Below are 20,672 nucleotides of genomic sequence, written 5' to 3'. Positions count from 1 at the left end.
TGTCAACTCTGTGTTTAATCCATCAAAGTGGTAAAAAAAAAAAAGTCCATACTTCAAATGACATGTGGTGACTTTCCTTTTTCAGTTTGCATTGTTTATACTAAAATAATTTCCTGCTTTTATTGCCTCAGTTTCCCAAATGACTCTTTAAGCAAATAAATTATAATCACATGTCTCATTCTTTTATGAATGAACTCCATAACCTCTTCTCATCTTGTCTGCCTTTTTTTTTTTTCTTTTTTTACTTTTGCTTAACAAGTGTCAATCATTAAAGCATGTGCAAACAATCTAACAGTTATGATCCAATGATGCTGACTTGCTGTATCCTGGTGAGGGTTTTGACCTGCTTTTCATACACAGATCTAGCTGCAGAGCAGCCAGAGTACCTCTTTCAGAATATTTGGCAGTCTTTAGTGTTCAGAGGCTGGTGAAAGGGCATGGGAAAGGCAGCATGCTTTAAGGGGGAAAAAAACCTGATAGATGCTCATTTCTTTTATTAACCTGTGGATGGAAAATAAATGCCTGTTTACAATCTTACCTAGAGCTACAAGTGTTTTACTGCAAGCAGTGTGAACAGAAGTAGCTTCCTTGAGCTGCACAAAGCCTTTCATAACAGCAGCTGCTACAAGTCAAGGGGTCCAGCTAGGTTTCTACCTAATTTTTGTCTAGGCTTACAAGGATCTCTGTGGCCTTTCCAGTTGTTGAGAGAAGAAGGATTGCTCTAAAATCAGTCAGGTTTGATAGGCCTAATGTATTCTGCAAGCAATATGTTTCTGGGCAGAACTTCCCCCATGTACAAGACTGATACAATCACATTGCTTTGGCTCACTGTACATGTGGAGCTGTCATTTATCAACATGATACCTCCTGCAGAGTTTCTGCAGTTGACCTGTGCACATCTGGCAACTCCAGCATGTCTTGGACCTGTTGGACTTTCTGCATACCTATAGGTTACCTGCACAGGAATCATTTTTAGAGGATGAATAGTTAGTTTCTCTTAGTTTGAGTTGGATGACAACCAGACTTAGGTGTTGTCTCAGTATTCATGATTTTGCTGTCAAGCCACTTCAGTGAATTTTAAAAAAGTCTTCCTCCTACTTATTTCCTCCTACAGCAGTTTCTTTTGGTTTATCAGGAGCTCATTTCAAAAAGACAGTCTTCCTGTGCTCCATAGTGAGGTTACTGTGATACAGATCTTTCCATCAAGTTTGTGCTCATGCTCCTCCTGGCTGGTGCCTTCAGGAAGATCTTTTCCTTGGGCGTGTGGATTGGATCTCTTTCCTGGCTTTTACCTGAAAAACTAAGGAAAAAAACACCCAACAAATCCAAGTAGAATTAAGCTAAATACCCTTAGAAAAATTACTTGTCTTGAAATGGAGTCTGCCTAGGTAACTTAGTTATTTATCTATCTTTTCTAGACAGACTAGGCTGCCAAAGGACTGGCTGCTGTTGTCCAAACCTTTTCCTGTTTGAAATCTATGCACCTCATTTCTGAAAGCTCTAAGGACTACACCTGCTGAAATTAATATTTTGGAGAATGCTTTCTGCTCCTCTGCCTTTGCAAGACGTAGTTGTTGTGATGGTTCGGACTTGGCTCCCTGCCAAATGCCCAACTCCCCAGTAGCAGCCCCTCTCTTCTCCCCTTTCTACTTTCCCCAGGGCAAAGGAAAAAAACTATGCAAATTGAAGAACCCAAAAACCAAGCTAGTTATATAAAAAATATATTTTATGTATATTACAGTTAAGATGCTATGTACACAGCAAACGGGAATCCAAACACCCCCTGAAGGGATAGGGAAAGGGGAAAAAGGGACAAAAGGAAACAAAAAGGGACACCGAATAGATATGCGCAATCAAACCCGAGAACTAGTGAAATAACTAGTAAAACAAATCTCACCACGTCCCTTAGAAAGCAGGATTGGCAGACACAGCCAGCACTCTCCAAGCTTCCATGTGGCAGGTCAGTGGATGCTGCAGGCCTCAGCCTTAGATAAGCGAGACCAATCTTATGGAATACTGGGAACACTGCCCCTTCCTTAGTTACAACCTGATCACTAAGGAAGGCCTGGATTAAAACCACCACAGTTGTTAATTTTGGGGTGTATGTGCCATTTGTATTGATATTACATACATCAAAACTGTCTTGGCAATGTCCTTTGCATTCCTCAGCATGGTGAGTTTCTTAGGATTGGAGGATAATTTCAGCATGCTGAGGTACAGAATGGTCTTTCTCCCCAAGTGCCTGTGGCTTCTTAAGTGCAGAGCCCCACTGCATCAGAGTTTTTCAGCTCCCTGTTCCCTGCAGCAGCACAGGTTATAGGATATCTCATTTGGCAGGTAGCTATAATTGTGTTATCCATAGCACCAGGGTGAAAAGCAGAGTCCTCAACTGTAGGTGGGACAGAACCATAATTGTTCTCCTTGGCCATAGGTGCTTCTTTGCTGTCCTGCCTTTGTCTGCCCGCTTTGTGTTGCCCGGGCTGGCCAGCTAAAGAGGGAAAGGACAGAAGTTGATGAGAACTCTTTGGACAAGTTGCACAGCCTGCCTCTTCTCTGTAGGGGTGAAGTTGCTTCAAATACTTGGTTAACAAGCTTGGCTCCCAGAAGTTGTTTTCCGTGCATAATAAAGTAGAAGTGTTCTTAAAACAGTTGCACTTGAGTTCCCCTGTGTTTGCTTCTCTGCTGTAAAGCAGAGAGCGCTGCTAGATGTGGGTGCACGTAGGGGACTGCGTAGGTTGTAAGTGGGTAGTCTTGGGTACATCTGCAGAACATCTTAAAAAAAAAAAAGGTTTATGTTCAGTGCAAGCAATTAGAGAAAAATCCTGACAGATTAGTGATTAAGAGATGAGAAACTGCCATTTATAGAGAAGGGATTAAAGAAAATGAAAGTGCATCAACTCTCCAGTTCCTGTGGCAAACACAAAAAATAAACAGTCTAATCCATCGTCAATATTCAGAGCAAGATAACACTGGACAAGCAGAAGAATAATCAGAAAACACCCAGGAAACACTTGAAACTAGGCTGCGTTTCCGAGCCAAAATGAATCTATGCCCAAGTGCAGCAGAAGTGGCCATTTGTGACTAAGCTAGGAACATCTTTAATAGGAAAAGCAGGGATTATAGCTGAATGAATGAAACACCCAAAGCTTGAAAGTGTGTTACGTATGTTTTGTAAAACAAAGAATTCTGACAGGAATCCAAACAAATCCACTCAAATGCTGTTGCTGACCTGTGAGGAAGTTGGCTATGAAGAGGCTTGCTACTTCCTTTAAGGCAAGCCAGGAGGGAGATTTGGGAGTTCTTAAAGATTTTTCCATCAGCTTGGAAAGTAAGTGGAAAAAGATATTGAAAATACTCCCTGTGTTTTGGAGTACTTAAAATAAACTTTGCTGTTTGAAGGTGAGGCAAACAAAATTACAGATGCTAACTTGGAGGAGAGTCATGTTTAAAGAAAAAGAACTAGGAAGCAGGAGGGAATTACCTGGCCTCACATTAAAAATAACTAGAACTAACAGAAGTAGAACAATGAGGTTTGCTAGTTTGTTCCCCATCTGAACAGGTGGTATGAAACACATTCACTGAGATTAAACTGAACTTGACAGTAAAACCATTAGAATCTAGAAGTCCAGAAGGAAGTACCTCTGATAGAAGTTCCTTGACTGGAAAACATCCCAGAAAGTCAGACTGCTGAAAAACAGGGTGGCTTCTGATTCTGGATGCCAGGACTGTCGCTATCATTCCTGAAACAGGGTGTCAGGGGATGCAGGTTAGATTCACAAGTGAACTCAGTTCTACCATGCTGAGGATTGTAACTTCAGAAAATTAGGTGCCTTTCTGGCTAATAAAGACATATATACAGACACCCTTTGAAACACCTGGTTGCACCCAGGACACCTGCAGGCCCACCAAGCACTGACTGTATTCATAGGCTAGTTTAAGTCGCAGCTGTTTTAGGGCCCCTGCCACAGAGGGACAGACCCCAATCACAGGAGGGGAGAGGGTGAGCACTGCTTGAGATGCATCCACACTTTCAACTTTTTCTATTCAGCAGTTTATGCACCTTCTCTACATCTTGTCAGTTCAGATGTTCAGTCCTAAACCTCCTAGTGGAAAATATCTAGGCTGTATCACAACTTGATAGCATAAAACAACGCTCAGTGCTTTGCAAGTCTTTTGCCACCAAAAAGTAATAGTAATAGCAAAAATACCTATGGCATATGTAAAAGAGAATAGTAGCTTTTTGCTACAGTTGCAAAAATTGGCTCCTGTCCCTGTTGCTGATTGGTATTTGCAGACAAGCAACAATTAAAAATACATGAAGCATAAATATTGGATATGGAAGAGATTTGAAACATTATTTTTCTTAAATAAAGGATTTCTTTATTTCAAGTCAAGAAAAGGATAACTGCATGGAGATTTATTAGCTATATCCAATTTTCATGTTTTTAAACTGGCAGTAGACTATTTAAATTAAATTTGGAAGGATGGGCAAACTGCAGTGTAACTTCTTCCCTCCTTACTGTGCCATTCACTTCCTTCCATCCCTGCTCCTTTATTTACTTTCTTTATTCTTTATTTTAAGGACTTGCTCCTGAGGCCAATAAATTGGTAAACAGCTTGAAAAAAATGCCAATGCTGCATGATGAGGCATATGCCCAGGAAACAATACTGGACAACTCCCATGAATTACCAGAGAACACACTGGTGCTCCCGTAAGTACAGTTTCCTTGGGGAGAGGGAGGGTTAGGAAGTATTGTGTCAATTTTCAGATAATTACACATCCAGACATTTAGCATGAAGAATCCATGATGAGATTAGCAAAAATGCTTATATTAGCTTAAAAGGAAAAAAATCTACCATGTCTGACATGATAGAAAATATGTGTTTTGGTATATTTGCAATGAAGTGCCTTAGAACTGCCTGAGAAGTAACTTTTAAGTTAGGCAACAATTAACCGTTCTGGGCAGCTTAGTCCTGCATTTTTTCCCTGTTTTTTCATACTAATTTGCTGCTGTACAAACGTACAAATATTCTACAGAAACTACATACATAAGAAAACTACATACAGCTCCATGTGAATTATCTTCAGCAAATGTCTGAAAAAGTAGCATGTAATTAATGCATCTGTGAGTAGGCCTCATGCTTTAATTCTGCAGTCCTTCTGTTTTTAAAAGCCCTAAAAGCTGATTGTTTTTCCCAAATTTATGCAACATTATGATAATAAGCAATGGGCTTATAATTAATCTGCATTTCTTCTTAACTGTTGGACAAAGATGAATAAGCTTATAGGTTTTATTTAGAGGGCAGTATGCTAATTTGAAATATTCCCCAGCTGTGATGAATGACTGTACCCCTGTAAACATGTTAACTTTGCACAAAGGGTGATTTTACACAGTCATTCAAAACTAAATGGGAGTATAGCTGATTTGCTATAAGAGTAAAAATAGATATTCATTAATCTTTAAAGAGAAAATCAGGATATTCAAAGAAAATGTAAGGTTTATTAATTTCTGTCTACTTAGTATTGAGGTCTCTATTGTAAAGCTTTTAAAAGTAACCACTTAAATGCAGATAGAAGGAAAAGTAGTAAAGGGAAAACTAATGGACTCCTGGTGCAGTAGTATTTATAGGAACATATAGTTTGTGTTAAATACAATGCTTACACTAAGAAAAATGGGGCTCTGTGTTGATTTTGTGCTTTAATAGCTTTTAAATCCTTTAAGGGATTATAAACAAAACAAAAGTCCCCTAATATACACATTTGAATCCTAAATATACTTCTCCTGGCACATCTTTTCCGTGAAGAACAGAAGAGCTTAAAACGATCATTCGCATCAAAAACCTGGGGTTTAGAAACCAATCTTGTCTTGTTTTTCTGGCACTGCAGAGTGCTGTTTCTGGACGTTAGTCATGGCAATTTGCCATTTTGTCTTTTGTGTTAGCCGAGTGATATTTTAACTAGATGGTTGAGAAATATTGTGAGTTCCTGAGGGGAGAAAATAGGAGTATTTTGTGAACTTTGTATATCTGTGTGTAACATCGATGTAAGAGCAATTATATGTTCTCTTTTTAGAGTGAGGCATCAAAAGTTGTAGACAAGTCTGGTTTCTCTGTTGATATGTTGTGTTTTATTTAGACAGTGCATTCTCAGGGGAGCTTTCTTTACAATCTTACTTCCAGTTTTACTCTTAGCATGTGTAACTGTGATATCCAGCAAGGCAGTTTTTCGTGTGAAGTCTAACTTCTTAGGTACAGTATGTCAGTTTAAACACATTGTTTAAATGCTCTCTCTGCTGTCTGTAACAATCTTACAGGTTTCAAAAGGGGAGTGGGTCTGCAGAATTTATTAGAAGTCTCAGGTGACTGGAAAAAGGGAAATATTGTACCCATCTTTAAAAAGGGTAGAAAGAAGGACCCTGGGAACAGCTGCCCTGTCAGCCTCACCTCTGTGCCTGGGTGAGAGATTAGAGAGAGATGGATTCAATAGGTGGACTGTTCAGTGGATGAGGAATTGATTGGATGGTTACATCCAGAGGGTAGTGGTCATGGTTTAGAGCCCCAGTGGACATCAGTGAGAAGTGGTGTCCCTCAGGGGTCCATATTGGAATCGGTGTCATTTAATATCTTTTTAATTTCACAGATGAAGGAATTGAATGCACCCTCCACAAGTTCGCAGGTGACACACCAAGCTGAGTGGTGCTGTTGGCACACCTGAAGGATGGGATGCCATCCAGAGGGACCTGGACAGGCTCATGAAGGGGGCTCATGGGAATCTCATGAGGTTTAACAAGACCAAGTGCAAGGTGGTGCACCCGGGTCCGGGCATCCCCCAGTATCAGCACAGACAGGGGATGAACAGATTGAGAGCACCTTTGCTGAGAAGGACCTGTGGGTCCTGGTGGGTGAGAGGTTGATGTGAGCCGACCATTTATGCTCACAGCCCAGAAAACGGATTGTATCCTTGGCTGAATCAAAAGCAGTGTGGGCAACAGGGCGAGGGAGTGGATTCTGCTCTTCTACTCCACTCTGGCCCCCTTGGAGCACTGCATCCAGCTCTGGGGTCCCCAGCACAGGAAGGACATTTAGCTGTTGGAGCAAGTCTAGAGGATGGACACTAAGATGATGAGAGGGATGGAGCAGCTCTGCTATGAGGAAAGGATGAGAGAATTGTATTTGTTTAGCTTGGAGAAGAGAATGCTTTGGGTGATGTAATTCTGGCCTTCCAGTACCAGAAGGGAGCCTACGAGAAAGATGGAGAGAGATGTTTTACAAGAGCATGCAGCATGTTGACTGCAGCATTCGGAAATAGAAACATATTCCAGCTCATCTTAGAATGGGTGAAAATATGGGATATTCTTTCATCTTTTAAGCTTCAGAAAGGTAGCAGAAAATATTAGTACTAGGGTTCTTTTATTAACCCAAATCTAAACTGCCAAATTGAATTTATACATAGTTGACTTTATTCTGAGAGGTTAGAAAGTTAATTGTGGCATTTTTTTGTGGGGTATAACACATGCTCTGTGTGCAACCCATTTGGATGCCAAATCAAAGGTCTTTGAAGAGTCAGGTTTCTTGAGACAGGGCAGGTGGAGGAATGGAGAGCTGTGGTCCTTGAAGGCAGGAGAGCAGACAGCATGCTTAGAGCTAAGAAAATCCACTGTGATTCCATAGGCACCATTGCCTTTGATAACTCAGCCCCAAATTTGGGATTGTGTATTTTTGTAAGATATTTGAGTATCTAAAAACTTCTTAATCCTTGGTCTCTCTCTGCTGGGCTACACACTGCGTGACATTTGAGACAGTTACATTCCTCAGCCCCACAGGTACTTTATCCCGTTGCCTGTCTGGTTTTGGTTTAGAGTGGAATTTTTTTCCCTTGCATAGTTACTAAGGCTTGTTTTTATTATACTTGGAGCAGTCATTTCCCAGCTGTCAAGGTTGCACTTGTTCAGTCGCCAGTAATGGATCGCCAGTGAGTTGTTTATGGTCCTGAGGTCTCTGTTTTCAGCCTATGGCAGTATTTTAAGATCTTTGGTGTTATGACATCCTTAAACTCCACGTAACAAGGTATAGCTGGCACCATAGACTAGACTTCCATTACAAGGTGACAATAGGTCTAATAGGCTGGGACTGGGCTTTTTCAAAGTTGGCCTATTACTAGCAAAGGCGGCAGTTCATTTGAAGAACCAAGAGAGCTTTATTCTGAAATCTGAGGTCAGAAAAAATTAATGGATCTTCTTGGAACCACGAAAGTGAATCTTAGTCATAAAGCGCTCAAGATACCCTTTGTGTCAGGAAAGAGTATCTATTATAGGATATCTATTTATATTTATCAAAGGATGACAAAGTTGTTGCACCTCTTCTGTTTTGTCCCCCCTGTAAACATTGGGAGCTTTACAGATTCCTCTCAACAGCTTATGAAGCATTTTTAGACCTTAAGGCTTTGTATTAACTTAGACATCAGTAACAAACTTAAACAGTGTAAGTCCCTGTTTGTCTTTACTGACTTTAGTTTTGACAGCTCCTCTCTGCCTCCAAGATTTTATTTATTATTAAATTAAATTTAGGTGTTTGTGCTTTAAACCACATCAAGCCACAAACTTCTAAACTTTGGAATTTAATTTCCAAATTTAAGACCTTTTTTTCACCTAGGTTTGGAGGATGGGAAGGTAAAGGCTAAAATCTGATGATTCAAAGAAAAAATAAAAAATGATGAGATGATAAGAATTCCAAGAATTCTAAGAATTTTTTTTTCCAATTCTCTTTTTTCACAGTGTCTCTAAGCAAAACAAAAGAATCTTTTACACAATCCTTGAGCTTTCACCATTGCTTGATTCTTCCAACATGACACCAGAAGACTGGGCCAAAATTGCAAAGAAACTTGAGGTACTGTGGTGTGGGATAAGAGTTCATTTGTCACTTAAACAAAGCCAGCAGTGTATCCAGTATGCTTAGAAAGATAATTCAGTAGTGTGATACGTATATATGTTTCTTTAAATATAAATGTTAAGTACTTTACTTAGTTACTTACAAAATAACAAGTACTGCACTTGCAAGGTTTGCTGAATTTTTTTTCTTTTGAAAATGTTGCAAATTCCTTAAAGTTATATAGTTCTTCCAATGATAAGCCATGCCATAATCCCATACAATAAAATAAGTAGAAAAATTGCAGCTATAATTGAATAAGATATGTAATATGTGGGTCGATGTGTTTTAAAATGTTGGCTCAAATTCACTGTCCAAAAATGTTGAATAAAATCCTTAAGTGTAGGTAAATTAATTGAAGGTTTCTTAGTTACACATCATTTGAATGTTCAAATAGTTTAATAGTTGGCTATTGACATAGAAAATAAATTCATATCTTCATGCCTTTCTTACACTGGATACATATGGACTTCAGTAGCTTTGACTTTGCAACTAGTAAAAAAAATGTTAGGTTTTTCCACAGTAAGACATGTTTAAAGCCCTATTTATTTCTTCATATATAGTTAAATTCATTACAACCTTCCCTGGGTTAATAAAAATCAGCATTTCTCTGCTCCTGTCCCCATGTCTGACCTTAGCCGTGTGCTTTTAAGAAAGCAGAAATGCAAAACACTTCAAATGCTTCACACCAGGAATTCATATGTAGCTGTTAGAAAAAAATAACTGTGGGACTAGGAAGATACTGCTCTTCCCCTCCTGCTCTCTCTGCGATATTGAGGCTTTATAGTGTAAATTCCCTTCTTCGACCACACAGTAGCAGAGCACGTGAACAGTTTAATAATGCAGGGAGTGATGCTGAAGATCCAGGTAACAGCCTTTCCCCTTTAGGCTCTCTCATCCTGAAACCACCAAGCTAGGGGAGGTTGCCTCCCCTATCAAATGCGTCTTGCCAGGGCAAAGAAGAGGTGGAGCTGGTGTGTAAATGGAAAACCTCTAGGATGGAGCAGGGGTGCAGCTGGGAAAAGCCCAGTTCCAAGAGAGGGAAGCAATCCCACACTGAACATGGGAGAATTTGCCTTTCTTCCTTACTGGCAGGGTTTTTTTTAAAAAAAAAAAAAAACTAAAAATGAATTGTGAGACTTAAACCAAACTATGTTCTTTTGCATGTAATAGGTTTTTAAGGCTGAAAACATTGGTCAGCATACTGATTCAGAGAGGACAAGTGGCTATTTCTGTGATCTTGGCCCTTCTTGAAACCTACTAACCTTGTTACTCTGTTGGGGAATATCTACACCATGCTTTTTGCATCAGGCTATAGTTTGGTGTACTGAAAGATCTTGCAGCGCTGGCAGTTGTTGTGTTGGCTCAGTTGTTAGAGATAAGCAGAAATCCCCTGAAACTTCCAGCAGGTAACAACAGGTACATACGAGTATCAGTGAAGGAATAGCAAAAGGACAAGTAGAAACGTACAGGTGAGTTTGGAGGTGACCTTATTATCAGGGCATGCCAAGTGTGTGTGCCTACTGTAACATAAGAAGCATAAATTTAAGAAAATCTTGTTTAATTCCATGGCAAACCTCCTTTTTTCCCCCCACACTGGCCCTTCATATATCTGCTTAAGGGTTCTATGAAGTCCTTTCCATGTTACCAAATTACAACAGGGACATCAGTCTCTCACTTCAGCATTTATTATGTGCATCACCCTTAAAACAGAGGAACCAATTTCTTTTTCTTCCAAAAGCCAGCAGATGACTTTATTCTAATAGGATGAGCTGTGTGATTCATGGCTTTGCATTTTAAAAAGTCCTGTGTGGAACTGTATGTAGATTAAAAATATTATAAAATTAGTTTTTACATCTGCACGTGCCTTATAGTCTAAAGGGACTTCTCAAAAACCGGCAAGTGAACGCCCATTAATGAACAAGAAACCTCTTCACTGCTTTCTGCTACGGAAAGGACGACTTTCCATCAGAAGAGGGCACTCTGACACTGGCAGTTTGCCTGTCTGCCACTCAGATTAAATGGACTGGGTTTTTTGTATGTTATGATAGCCCTGGTTTGCCTAATCTGTTCCTGTAAATGGTGTAATCCCTAAAGTAAAAGCGGCAACAAGAAATCAGACTATACGACTAATTTGCATATGTTAACATTCCTGTTTAAAGCCACTGCTAAGCTTTTCCTAATTAGCAGTCTTCTGGTTTAAAAATGCTGCATTAATATGTATACATGGAACAATCTCTTTGACTGTTCCATAATTAGAATTACTGGCTCTAGTGCTTAGTGACCTATTAACCCTTAATTTTATTTAAACTGGAAACAGGAAAACTTTAGGAGGAATTGTGTGTCCAGGACACTTCAATGTATTATGTGATGTTGCCTGCATCTGTGAAATTAATGCACTATGTACCTCACTTGCTGGTGCCAGTGCATTGCTCTAACAATGTGAAAACTGTCTCTCCATCTCCAGGAGCACTATGAAAAGTACGATGGTTTTGTGATCCTTCATGGTACTGATACTATGGCATATACAGCTTCAGCCTTATCCTTCATGTGTGAGAACCTGGGTAAAACTGTTGTTCTGACAGGATCTCAGGTAATGGAATTGATTTGAAGTTGAAGCAGGAAGCCTCTTTTTTTGTTTTTATATGCAAGACTTGGTTGTATCCTGATTATCACTGTATAGCTTAGTAGTGCAGGGCAGGCCCCTGGCCAGGGTGAATGCTCACAGTGCTCACAGAAATCAGTGAGAACTGACGGGCTCACCAGCTGAGGATCTGCCCCATAATTTTATCATTAATGACTTTACAACTCTGTACCAAATCAGACCTGTAGTTCATTATGGCTGGGGCCAGATGCTTCAGAGAAAGATATAAGAGCCTGTCATTGGCCATTGTGTATTAATCGGTTTATATAAGAAGCATCTCTCCAGCCTCAGGTGGCTGCTGGTTGTTAGCTGTCTTTTTTTCCTTTTAAAGCCCTGAAGCTTATTGTTTTCTACTTCATCAGTTGTTATCCTGATTTATGTTGCTCATTGTTGCATTTTTATAATTTTTTTCAATAAACTGTGTACATTAGATGCATTTTTGATCATCTCTATTCCAAAAGCATCTAATATGGCCTGTTTCCTTTCCTCTGAAGACTGCATTTATTAATTTTCATTCTGTTAGCTGGAGATCAGCCCTTTGCATATTGTCTGAGGGGGAGGGGTTGTCTTACTAGAATAGCTTGCTGGAGTGTAAAATACAGCTCTAATCACAAAGGAGAGATGAAACATCGTACCGTAAAATTCCCCTCCCCAGTCTCATAACTTCCCTTTCACATGTGGTCTATTTGAAGTCAAAATACAAAAGTCTAGGAAGGAGTAGGCTCCCACTTACTTTCTTGACGTGGGGCAGTCTAGTCGTGATACATCACAGTCAAGGTTTTGCTTTCTTTTTGGCTGTATTTCTTGGAGATCTGCCTGACATATGATCCAGCAAGGGAGCATGTGATTCCTTTTTTTCATTGCTGAAAGGAGCTCTGACTCTCACTTAATAAAGAGGCAATCTGAAAAGGCATGGAAGTCGTCACTCAGCAGACCAAATTTCTGTTTTTAATCTTGCCCTTTTCTGTCAGTAATAACCTGCTGGCTCAGTTTTTCTATACTGTGAGGAAAGATGGTGCAAGAGAGCTGTTGTGAAGCCCACAGTGACAGATCTGCATGATCTGGGGCTGTTGCTTTTTCTCTGTATCATCACTTCTCCCATGCTCAGTCACTTTAACTATGACTTCTTTCTAACTTTTATGTTTTTCCTGAACCAGTCTTAATATGCTTAATCACACCAGAATCATCTCCATATCGGTTTTTAAGCCCTTAAATGATAAAAGTCTGTTAAGCACAGGGAGAAATCTTGCCATCTGTTGCAGTCTAAAATAGTTTAGAAGAAGGAAACTTTTTTGTCGTAAATCATCGTTACATAAATTATTCATGTATTTGTATTGCATAAGTTGGACTCATTTTTTCTGCTGTGTAGGCTTTACATAAGGGCCAGGGTGTAATTTCAGTCTCTGCTCTTCAGGTGCCCATATACGAGTTGCAGAATGACGGCCGAGACAACCTTCTGGGGGCATTGCTGATGGCTGGGCAATTTGTGATTCCTGAGGTCTGTTTGCCTGGGAAGACCATCTCAGCAGCTTCATTTCTCCCTCTAGCCAGGACACATATACACAAAATATCTGGTAGGCAGTAAGGACTTGCACTTAAACAGGAAGATGAATGGATTCCACTGAGGTAACAGGTGCTGGTTTTGCATTGGTCATATCCCATTTGGTCATCTACAATCTATAAAGCCTATCAAGTCTGAAACATACATTGCAACAGACTTGAAATGGGAAGTTCTCTTGCACGTATGTGGGGTCTGAAACACTTTCAGTTTTTTAACTGAATGTTACTTTGAAATTCTGTAGTTGCTCTAGAACTGATATGAATGTCTGTCACCTCTAGTTCCTGAAGACTGAAGTGTCGAGAGCGCTACTGCTAATGGACATGAAAGTACTTCCATAGTCTCAGCACCCTGCCTTTAAAGATTTTTATGCTGTGCAGCCCAAAAATCAGAGAGAAAAAGGGTCAGGTTACACCTCATTTCACTTCTGCCATGCTCCCCAAGCCAGTTCTCGTAAGACAACAACAATAGCTGACTGGCCCAGATCTTAATAACTGATAACAGCTTTGAGGTATCTCTTCCTTCATGTTCTAATTGACAAACTTTAGGAGCTTTGAGGTGGAACGTAATTATTTATGTGTGGTAACTCTTTTGAAAGTTATCCTCATTTTCACTAGGCCTTTTGTTATGTTTTGGACTCTGAATTTATACGTAACTGATGAATATATTAAAAAGTCCACTGTTTCTTTCCTCTATCTCTGAAATGGACTCAGGCAAATTTTCTGTCTCCTAGACTATGTCTCATGAGAGGGTTATGAAACTAGTTAGCTCTTAACTTGTTTTGTTCTTAAATTCTTAAACCAATGTGTGACAGATGTGCCAACTCTTTTTGAAAGGGTTAGACTTGTAAACATCTACTAGCCTCTGAGTTGCTTTAAACATTTAGAAAACACTTTATAAAGGACGGACTACAGTATTTATCTACAGCATCTTTTAATTACTGGCTTATTCATAGACCTGTTTCTTTACTTGTCTTGCAGGTGTGCCTGTATTTTTATAATAAACTGTACAGGGGAAATAGGGTGACTAAGGTGGATGCTGGGAGTTTCAATGCCTTTTCCTCACCGAACCTGCCTCCACTTGCAAATGCTGAGGTTGATATTACAAGTAAGCAACATCATCTCTTAAGCCGTGTAATTTATGCCACATGCAATAGAACTAAAAAGCTGAAAAGGATCTGTACCTAGTTGAAATGTTGTTTTTAATCTCAAAAAAATCTTTGAAAGCTCTGTAGCTTGACTCCATCTGCTCTGAACCTGTTGAAGTATTAGTACGACTGAGATTTTGCGACTCAACTGCATTTATCTATTGAATATAGATGTGAGCTAGACTGACTTTGACTGAAGATCCAGACTAACCAGAGGGAATGTTGCCCCTGTGTCATGAAAATGCTTGGTCTAAAGATAAAAATGAGGGAATGAGGACTGAAAGAACAAAGAGTTTAATCTCATTAACGACCATGCCCGGCTCTGAAGTCGAGCAAAGAAGTCATTGCAGAGTACTTGCAGCTTCAACAGATTCTCTGTTTGATGCATGTCAACGTGTAAGATGTTTTACTGGATATTTAGGACCTGTCTGAACTGCAAGCACACTGAAAACAGCAGACTTAAAATATGCATTGTATGAAGTTTTTTCCCCAAAACTTTCTCAGGCTCCCTGTAATTTCTGTGTGTCAGTTTCTTAAGGAAGGGAAAAACTACGTGAAGGTTTCAGTATCCATTTACAAAGTCATTAGCACAATGATGTCTGCTCTTGGATAAATGGCACCCTTTCTTTGGAGAGGGGAGAAGAGAGACGCATTTGGAATCTAGCCAAATGAGGAACTGCCAAAAAATATGCTAAAGGACAGTTTTGAAAAAATATAACATGATATTGGGTAGACTAGGTATTAAATAGGAGAAGGACTTGATCGAAATCTCCATTATTACAAAAAAATGGGAACAGAAGGGTGTTCCTCAATTCTTTTGCTAAGGTGCCGTTAGTAGCAGTAGGAGCTCTAGCCCTGTGCCATGCAACGTGCCCTTATGATGGTTTCTACTACTAGAGAAAGACATTCTGCAATTTGGAAAAATAAACTTATCCCTTCCACTTAAAGAGTGGGAATTACTTAACAAAGTTTCAGGATCAGAGTGCTGTGATTGTAGCAGCCAGATACGAACTGAGGAAGCCTGTGTAGTACTGTAGTTGCCTGTAAGACATCTCTCAGGTAGAGAGTCTGCCACTGTTGTGTTACTGTGCTGTGACAAAGAGGATGTGTCTGAAATCAACAGAAATGCTGTCAGTTGATTGCTGCAGTAAATTGGGGGAATCTTATTTCTTGAGTCTTTATGAACTGCCTCAAATAAGGTATAAATAAATTCTTTTTACTGGCTGATCAATAATGAAATCAAGCTGCAAATTGTGTGCTATTTCTCTCTTGGATTTGAATGAGCTGTTTTGTGATTCCTTGTCCAGAGTAGAAAAATGAGAAAGTTATTAAGCACTTCCCTTGGCCCATATTGGCTCCCATTATGTCTTCAGTAAATGCCTCATTGGTATCAGTGGGGATTTCTGTTTTAAAAACTGATGGTGTGATAGGCTCTATTTTTATTTGCTTCAGTTGATTACCCAGTTAGAGTAACATCATTTATCCAAGATGACGGTGTCACTATTGAAGGATTGTTCCATTTTGAAAGAACATAGTTTATAGTATGGGCACTCTACTAGTGCTGCTTTATTTTGTCCGAAGTAATAGTTTGAAACATCACTGTCTGTCTTGAGTTTGCTTGTACAGTCCTCATATGAAGCTTTCGTGGAGACAAGAAACCACTTGGGCTTTTAAAAACAAATCTAACAACAAATCTGAAAACAAATCAAACAAATCTAACATCTTTCTACTTTTTTTTTCTTCTCCAAATGACTTTATGTAATATGTCTTAATCCTCCTGGAGACAGGGCTGACTCTTGCTGATGAAGCATTACGGAGAGCAGCCTGAGGATGTCAGGAGGAGTAGGCCACGTGAAGAAACTCTTCCTCAGGCTTCCCAGTTCTAACAAAGCTGGGAATGAAAGAGAAGCAGAAGGGGAGAAGTGGCAGGATGGAGGAAGTGGGAACCGTAATGGGATCATGGGTTGGTACACAGGAATGAGGAGAAGACATGCTGTTTGTGGGTAGGCATAGCATATAAAAGCAACAATCTACTTCAGAGATCGAGTTGAGAGGTTGAAGCTTAGTCCTCTTCCCTCCCTTACCCTTGCAGCTCTCTTCTTCATTTTTGATACCCATTTTTCACCCCGTTCCTTCTTTAGGTGAGGCTCCTAGTGGATTTCTAATCCCTTAACTGGCTGCGTTCTTGGCTGTATCCTTAGCTATGTTAGCAACACCTGAGAGTCCCATTACCCAGCTTTAGACAAGTAAGTGTGTCAGCTTCCTCAAGACTTTCAACTTAGCAGAGGAAACTCCTGTAAGACGTGAAAAAGTCTAGCCCTCTCCTGAGCTTAGTAAGAAACCCAGTGCTGATGGGAAACACTTTCGTGGCAGAATTGGAAATCACAGAATCACGGAAACATTTCAATTGTGGTACATATAGAAATAACCAAAAATATTCCTAAAATCTCAAAGCCTATCAAATAAAAAATCCTTGCCTTATTTCTCCCATATTTTGAAAATAGGAGAGAAAAGGACTATTCCTATACTTTAAAAACAGGAGAGACAAGGACTATTCCTATACTTCAAAAACATGAGAGACAAGGAGAACTCTTTCACTTGAAATGTGTAACGATTCTCAGTATATTTCATAACTGATTGCTCTCCTCTATTCTTGACTGTCCTAATGAAGCACACATGAAACTTGCTTTGTTAATGTGACTGGACTTTCTTCATAACAGATGCATGTAACTTCTGGGAGTGGTGCACATGTACAGGACAATATGATGAGAAACAACTTGTGCAGGGGACAAGCAGCCTGTGTGACTGTGTGTGCAGATGTGGTACAGCAGCAGAAGGTTAGAGGGCCCTTTTGGGCTCATCTACCCACCAGTCTCATTAGAGAAAAACTGTTAGTTACTGGCCAAGTCTGCATCTTGGTTGGCACTTCTGGTTATTTATATTAAAAGCCCAGGTCATTTGTGTATTATGGCAAATGCCAGCTCTCTTCACTGGAGTGCCTTCAGTCCCCGTCCCCGCTCCGTTCTAAGTGGGTATATTGATTCTTGCAACGACCATAGATGTGTGTCGATTTTTTGATTTTTTTTTTTTTTTAACAAACTGCCAAAAAAGGGGGTCTGTGCTAGCTTGCCTCCTCCTTCAGGGACTTGTAGCCATAGGTTGGCCTGTGCTCCAAACCCCTCGGCTGCGCCATGAATTGTAATGAGTGCTGGGGCAGCTTATATAATGGTAGGGCTCACCTGTAGCCCTGCAGAGAAGGATGAGAAGAAAGTGCTGCTGTTTGTCTGGAGCTCTGCAATCAAGAAAAGCTGTATTTCTTGTTTGATTTCATAACTCGGAATTCAGTCACCACTCCTAAGGGAGGTGTCGCTCTGAGTTGCTGCTCTCCCATTATAAGCTGAAACCTGCATTGTGGCATAGGCACCCTTTGACAGGTGGGGGGGTTTGCTGCTTTCTGATCCATGCAGAGCTGCTTCTCTTTTTTATTTTATTTATAAGTCACATTGATGTTTTTTCTGCACTAATCCTCTCACCATATTTCTCTGTGTGTGTGTATGATAATAAACCTGCATAAGATAAGGATGTGTTTTTTTGACTGTAATTTTAAAGGCTATAGTGTTTGGTAGGTAGAGGGAGACTGGAAAATCAGACTATTGTTTATGTGATGGTTTGGAAGAGTAAACAAAAGGCTTTAACATCTTGAATGCAGTCTCCTTGAATAATGCAATCTATCCCAAACCATTTTGGATAGAGTATATAAATAACCATTACATCTTTATTTTATGTACATTGCTTTAAAAAACTTACTTTCTGCTGTGCCACACCAGTAGCTAGCTTACCTTTGCTCCTCAGCTTTGCATCTGTATTTACATAATGCAGTACATTGGATCAGTTAAACTCTTTACAAGCAGAGGCTGTCCAAGTCAGAACAGGTTACTGTTTTCTGTGCTATGCTGAGTATCCCTAATTAGTCACTCATCCATAGGAAAAAAACTGCTACAAACACCAATAGAGACAGCTTTTTGTACTTCACTTACTTGTATATGAGTTTCCTACTTAAGGGTTTTTAAGGATTCTTACTTTTTTTTTTTTAAATTTAACCAAGAAAAGGAGATTGCTGTGTGGTATGACTATAGGCTGCAAGACAGCTGGTTTATTCAGTACAATGAAGATGCTTGAACTTAGCTATGTGACATAAATACTGTTCCTTTTAGGGGATGCAGTTTTTGAGATTCAGGATGCAAAGGGCATGTTCTAATTTTTTTTCCCCTGCATGGTGCTCTGCCTCACTTATTCAACAGAGTTAAATAAATCTCAGGTGAAGTTGGGCTTTTATGTATATTTGTTTGTCTTTGGCACTTGCATCACATTTGCCTTTTCTTCTGCCTTTTAGACTTGTTTGGCTAATGGAAAACTGACATCTGAGGAGTCTGCAGCACCAAACACGTTATGTAGGGTGACAAGGTTCATGCCCAAGTGAATGTTAACTCAGAGGCAATCTTTATTTTTTTTTTTTTAAGTACAATTTGGAATTACATCACTATACTATGTCTGCATGCATTAAATTTATCTTGGAGATGATATATTATTTGGTAGAGTGTACTCCAAGAGTACAGGTATAGGCCTGGTATAGGTCTGACTTCTGAACCTATCCTCTGATCTCTTTCCTTGGTCTTCTGCTTTTGGCAGTATCTTAGTGATCCATGCCAAGGCAGGTTTACTCAGTTCATTCTTCAAGTTCATTACAGGCATTAGGGATGCTGACAGTTGCCAAACATAGTAGTATGCGTTTGTGAAGTTTTGGCAGGGACTCCTACCTTATGGAGGATAAAAGAAAGCAAGCTGTGATACAATTTTATTGCTATCCCTTCTTGTAGAAGAGGCTGCTTTTAAAGAATTAACTTGTGTGTTAGAAAGTTGAGAGGAGTAGATTTATTGCATGATGCTGCTGCCTCTTAACATCATTAACCAGGCCTATGAAGCTCATGCACCACAAACGCATGGCTTCTGCACTTACCCATATACCTCCTGAAAGTCTCTAACTTGCTCTGGAAAGCTCATGGAAGCCCCTGAGAGCTATCTGGATAAATATTAAGTCCAGCCAGATAGTTTCAGAATTATGGTGGACAGCCTAGCACAAAGAAAGAAACTGTAGAAGTGGTCTGTATTTCAATTCTCCCAATCCCAGGGCATTAGGAATCCATGTGCTGCAGTGTGACAAACATTCAGTGTGCTGGTTGGACAAACATGATGCCAGGCCAACTGCTTGTGACCTGTTTAATGACGTATGGCAGTTTTTAGAAAGAACAAGCAGAGGCTTTAGTTGCTGACAGGGCACCACGACAGGAAAGGGAAGTTCATAAAATCTTATAGAAGACTGCTATTTTCTGTCCTGACTTAATGGATTGTGTAGTTTTTAGTATCTCTGGTAAGAGGGCAAGAGAGTAGGCTTCAATGGAGGCTTTTAAATGTACTCTGATTTTTTTTTTTTTTTTTTTTTTTTTTTTTTTTTTTTTTTTTTTTTTTTTTTTTTTTTTTTTTTTTTTTTTTTTTTTTTTTTTTTTTTTTTTTTTTTTTTTTTTTTTTTTTTTTTTTTTTTTTTTTTGCAAGTGGCTGTCTGGTGATTGCAAGTAATTGGTGTGAGTAACTCTCTGCATGGCTGAGAGCAAGTCAGTATTATGCACGCAGATCTTTTATCTGTCTTGCTGCTTGGGAGTTTCTCCAAAATCTAAAAAGCTTAACTCACGATGGGGAAACAGCAGCTTTACAGCGTGGTCTGTTTTCATTGAAGCACAACGCTCTGAGCTGTTGGCTGCTGTTTGTTAAACCTCTTCCACTGCCTTGTAGGAGCCGTCAGCGCTACAAATGCTGTGCTCCTGCACTGAAGCAGTGAAATTTTGAAATCAATAATGCATGACTTGGCTTCTAATAATGCAACACAAACAAACTATTAGTTAAACAGCTGGCTTCTGGCTCCAAATGTATAATCGGAGTTAATTGAATCCTTGCTATTTTATTTAATCGTTAGTAACTACCTAATAAACTCTGGAGGTGATTAGCAGCAACAGTAACTGCATTTGTCATCTCTCATGTCTGAGAAGATGAAGCTCTGTTTTCTGACCATGAATCCAGGCTGGTATCAGGCCAACTACATAACAACGGAACTCAGGTCAGTGTATGACAAGTGAATGTCTCACCTGGGCTAGAACTTGCATGATGTTCTGTTGGTTGAGGCTTTCTGAGCACTCTGAACTGGGAGAGGTGGCACTAACAGGACATGCTCAGCATCAAGAAGACATCAGGTTTAGTGCTCATATGCTTTTCATATGAGCAGTCAGACTTCTCTTTTGAAGAGACTGTAGTAGAGGTATACAGCTTTGTGTCTGATAGATCATCTT

At 39.7% G+C, this 20,672-nt stretch overlaps 1 protein-coding gene across 1 annotated transcript in view; it reads left to right on the top strand.

The window, feature by feature from the left end:
- Window positions 1–20,672, top strand: part of ASPG (asparaginase) — a 47,860-nt gene that overhangs the window by 1,977 nt on the left and 25,211 nt on the right. The window contains exons 2-7 of the mRNA XM_027887479.1: window positions 4,583–4,712; window positions 8,775–8,886; window positions 11,393–11,518; window positions 12,984–13,067; window positions 14,108–14,306; window positions 20,376–20,443. Coding sequence (XP_027743280.1) covers window positions 4,583–4,712; window positions 8,775–8,886; window positions 11,393–11,518; window positions 12,984–13,067; window positions 14,108–14,306; window positions 20,376–20,443 — 719 coding nt within the window. The remainder of the gene's footprint in view (window positions 1–4,582; window positions 4,713–8,774; window positions 8,887–11,392; window positions 11,519–12,983; window positions 13,068–14,107; window positions 14,307–20,375; window positions 20,444–20,672) is intronic.

Source organism: Empidonax traillii, unplaced genomic scaffold (genome assembly GCF_003031625.1).
Source record: "Empidonax traillii isolate 1590-97213 ecotype Southwest subspecies unplaced genomic scaffold, ASM303162v1 scaffold213:size761030, whole genome shotgun sequence".
In the NCBI taxonomy this organism is placed as follows: domain Eukaryota; kingdom Metazoa; phylum Chordata; class Aves; order Passeriformes; family Tyrannidae; genus Empidonax; species Empidonax traillii.
This window is presented reverse-complemented; position numbering and strand designations above follow the sequence as displayed.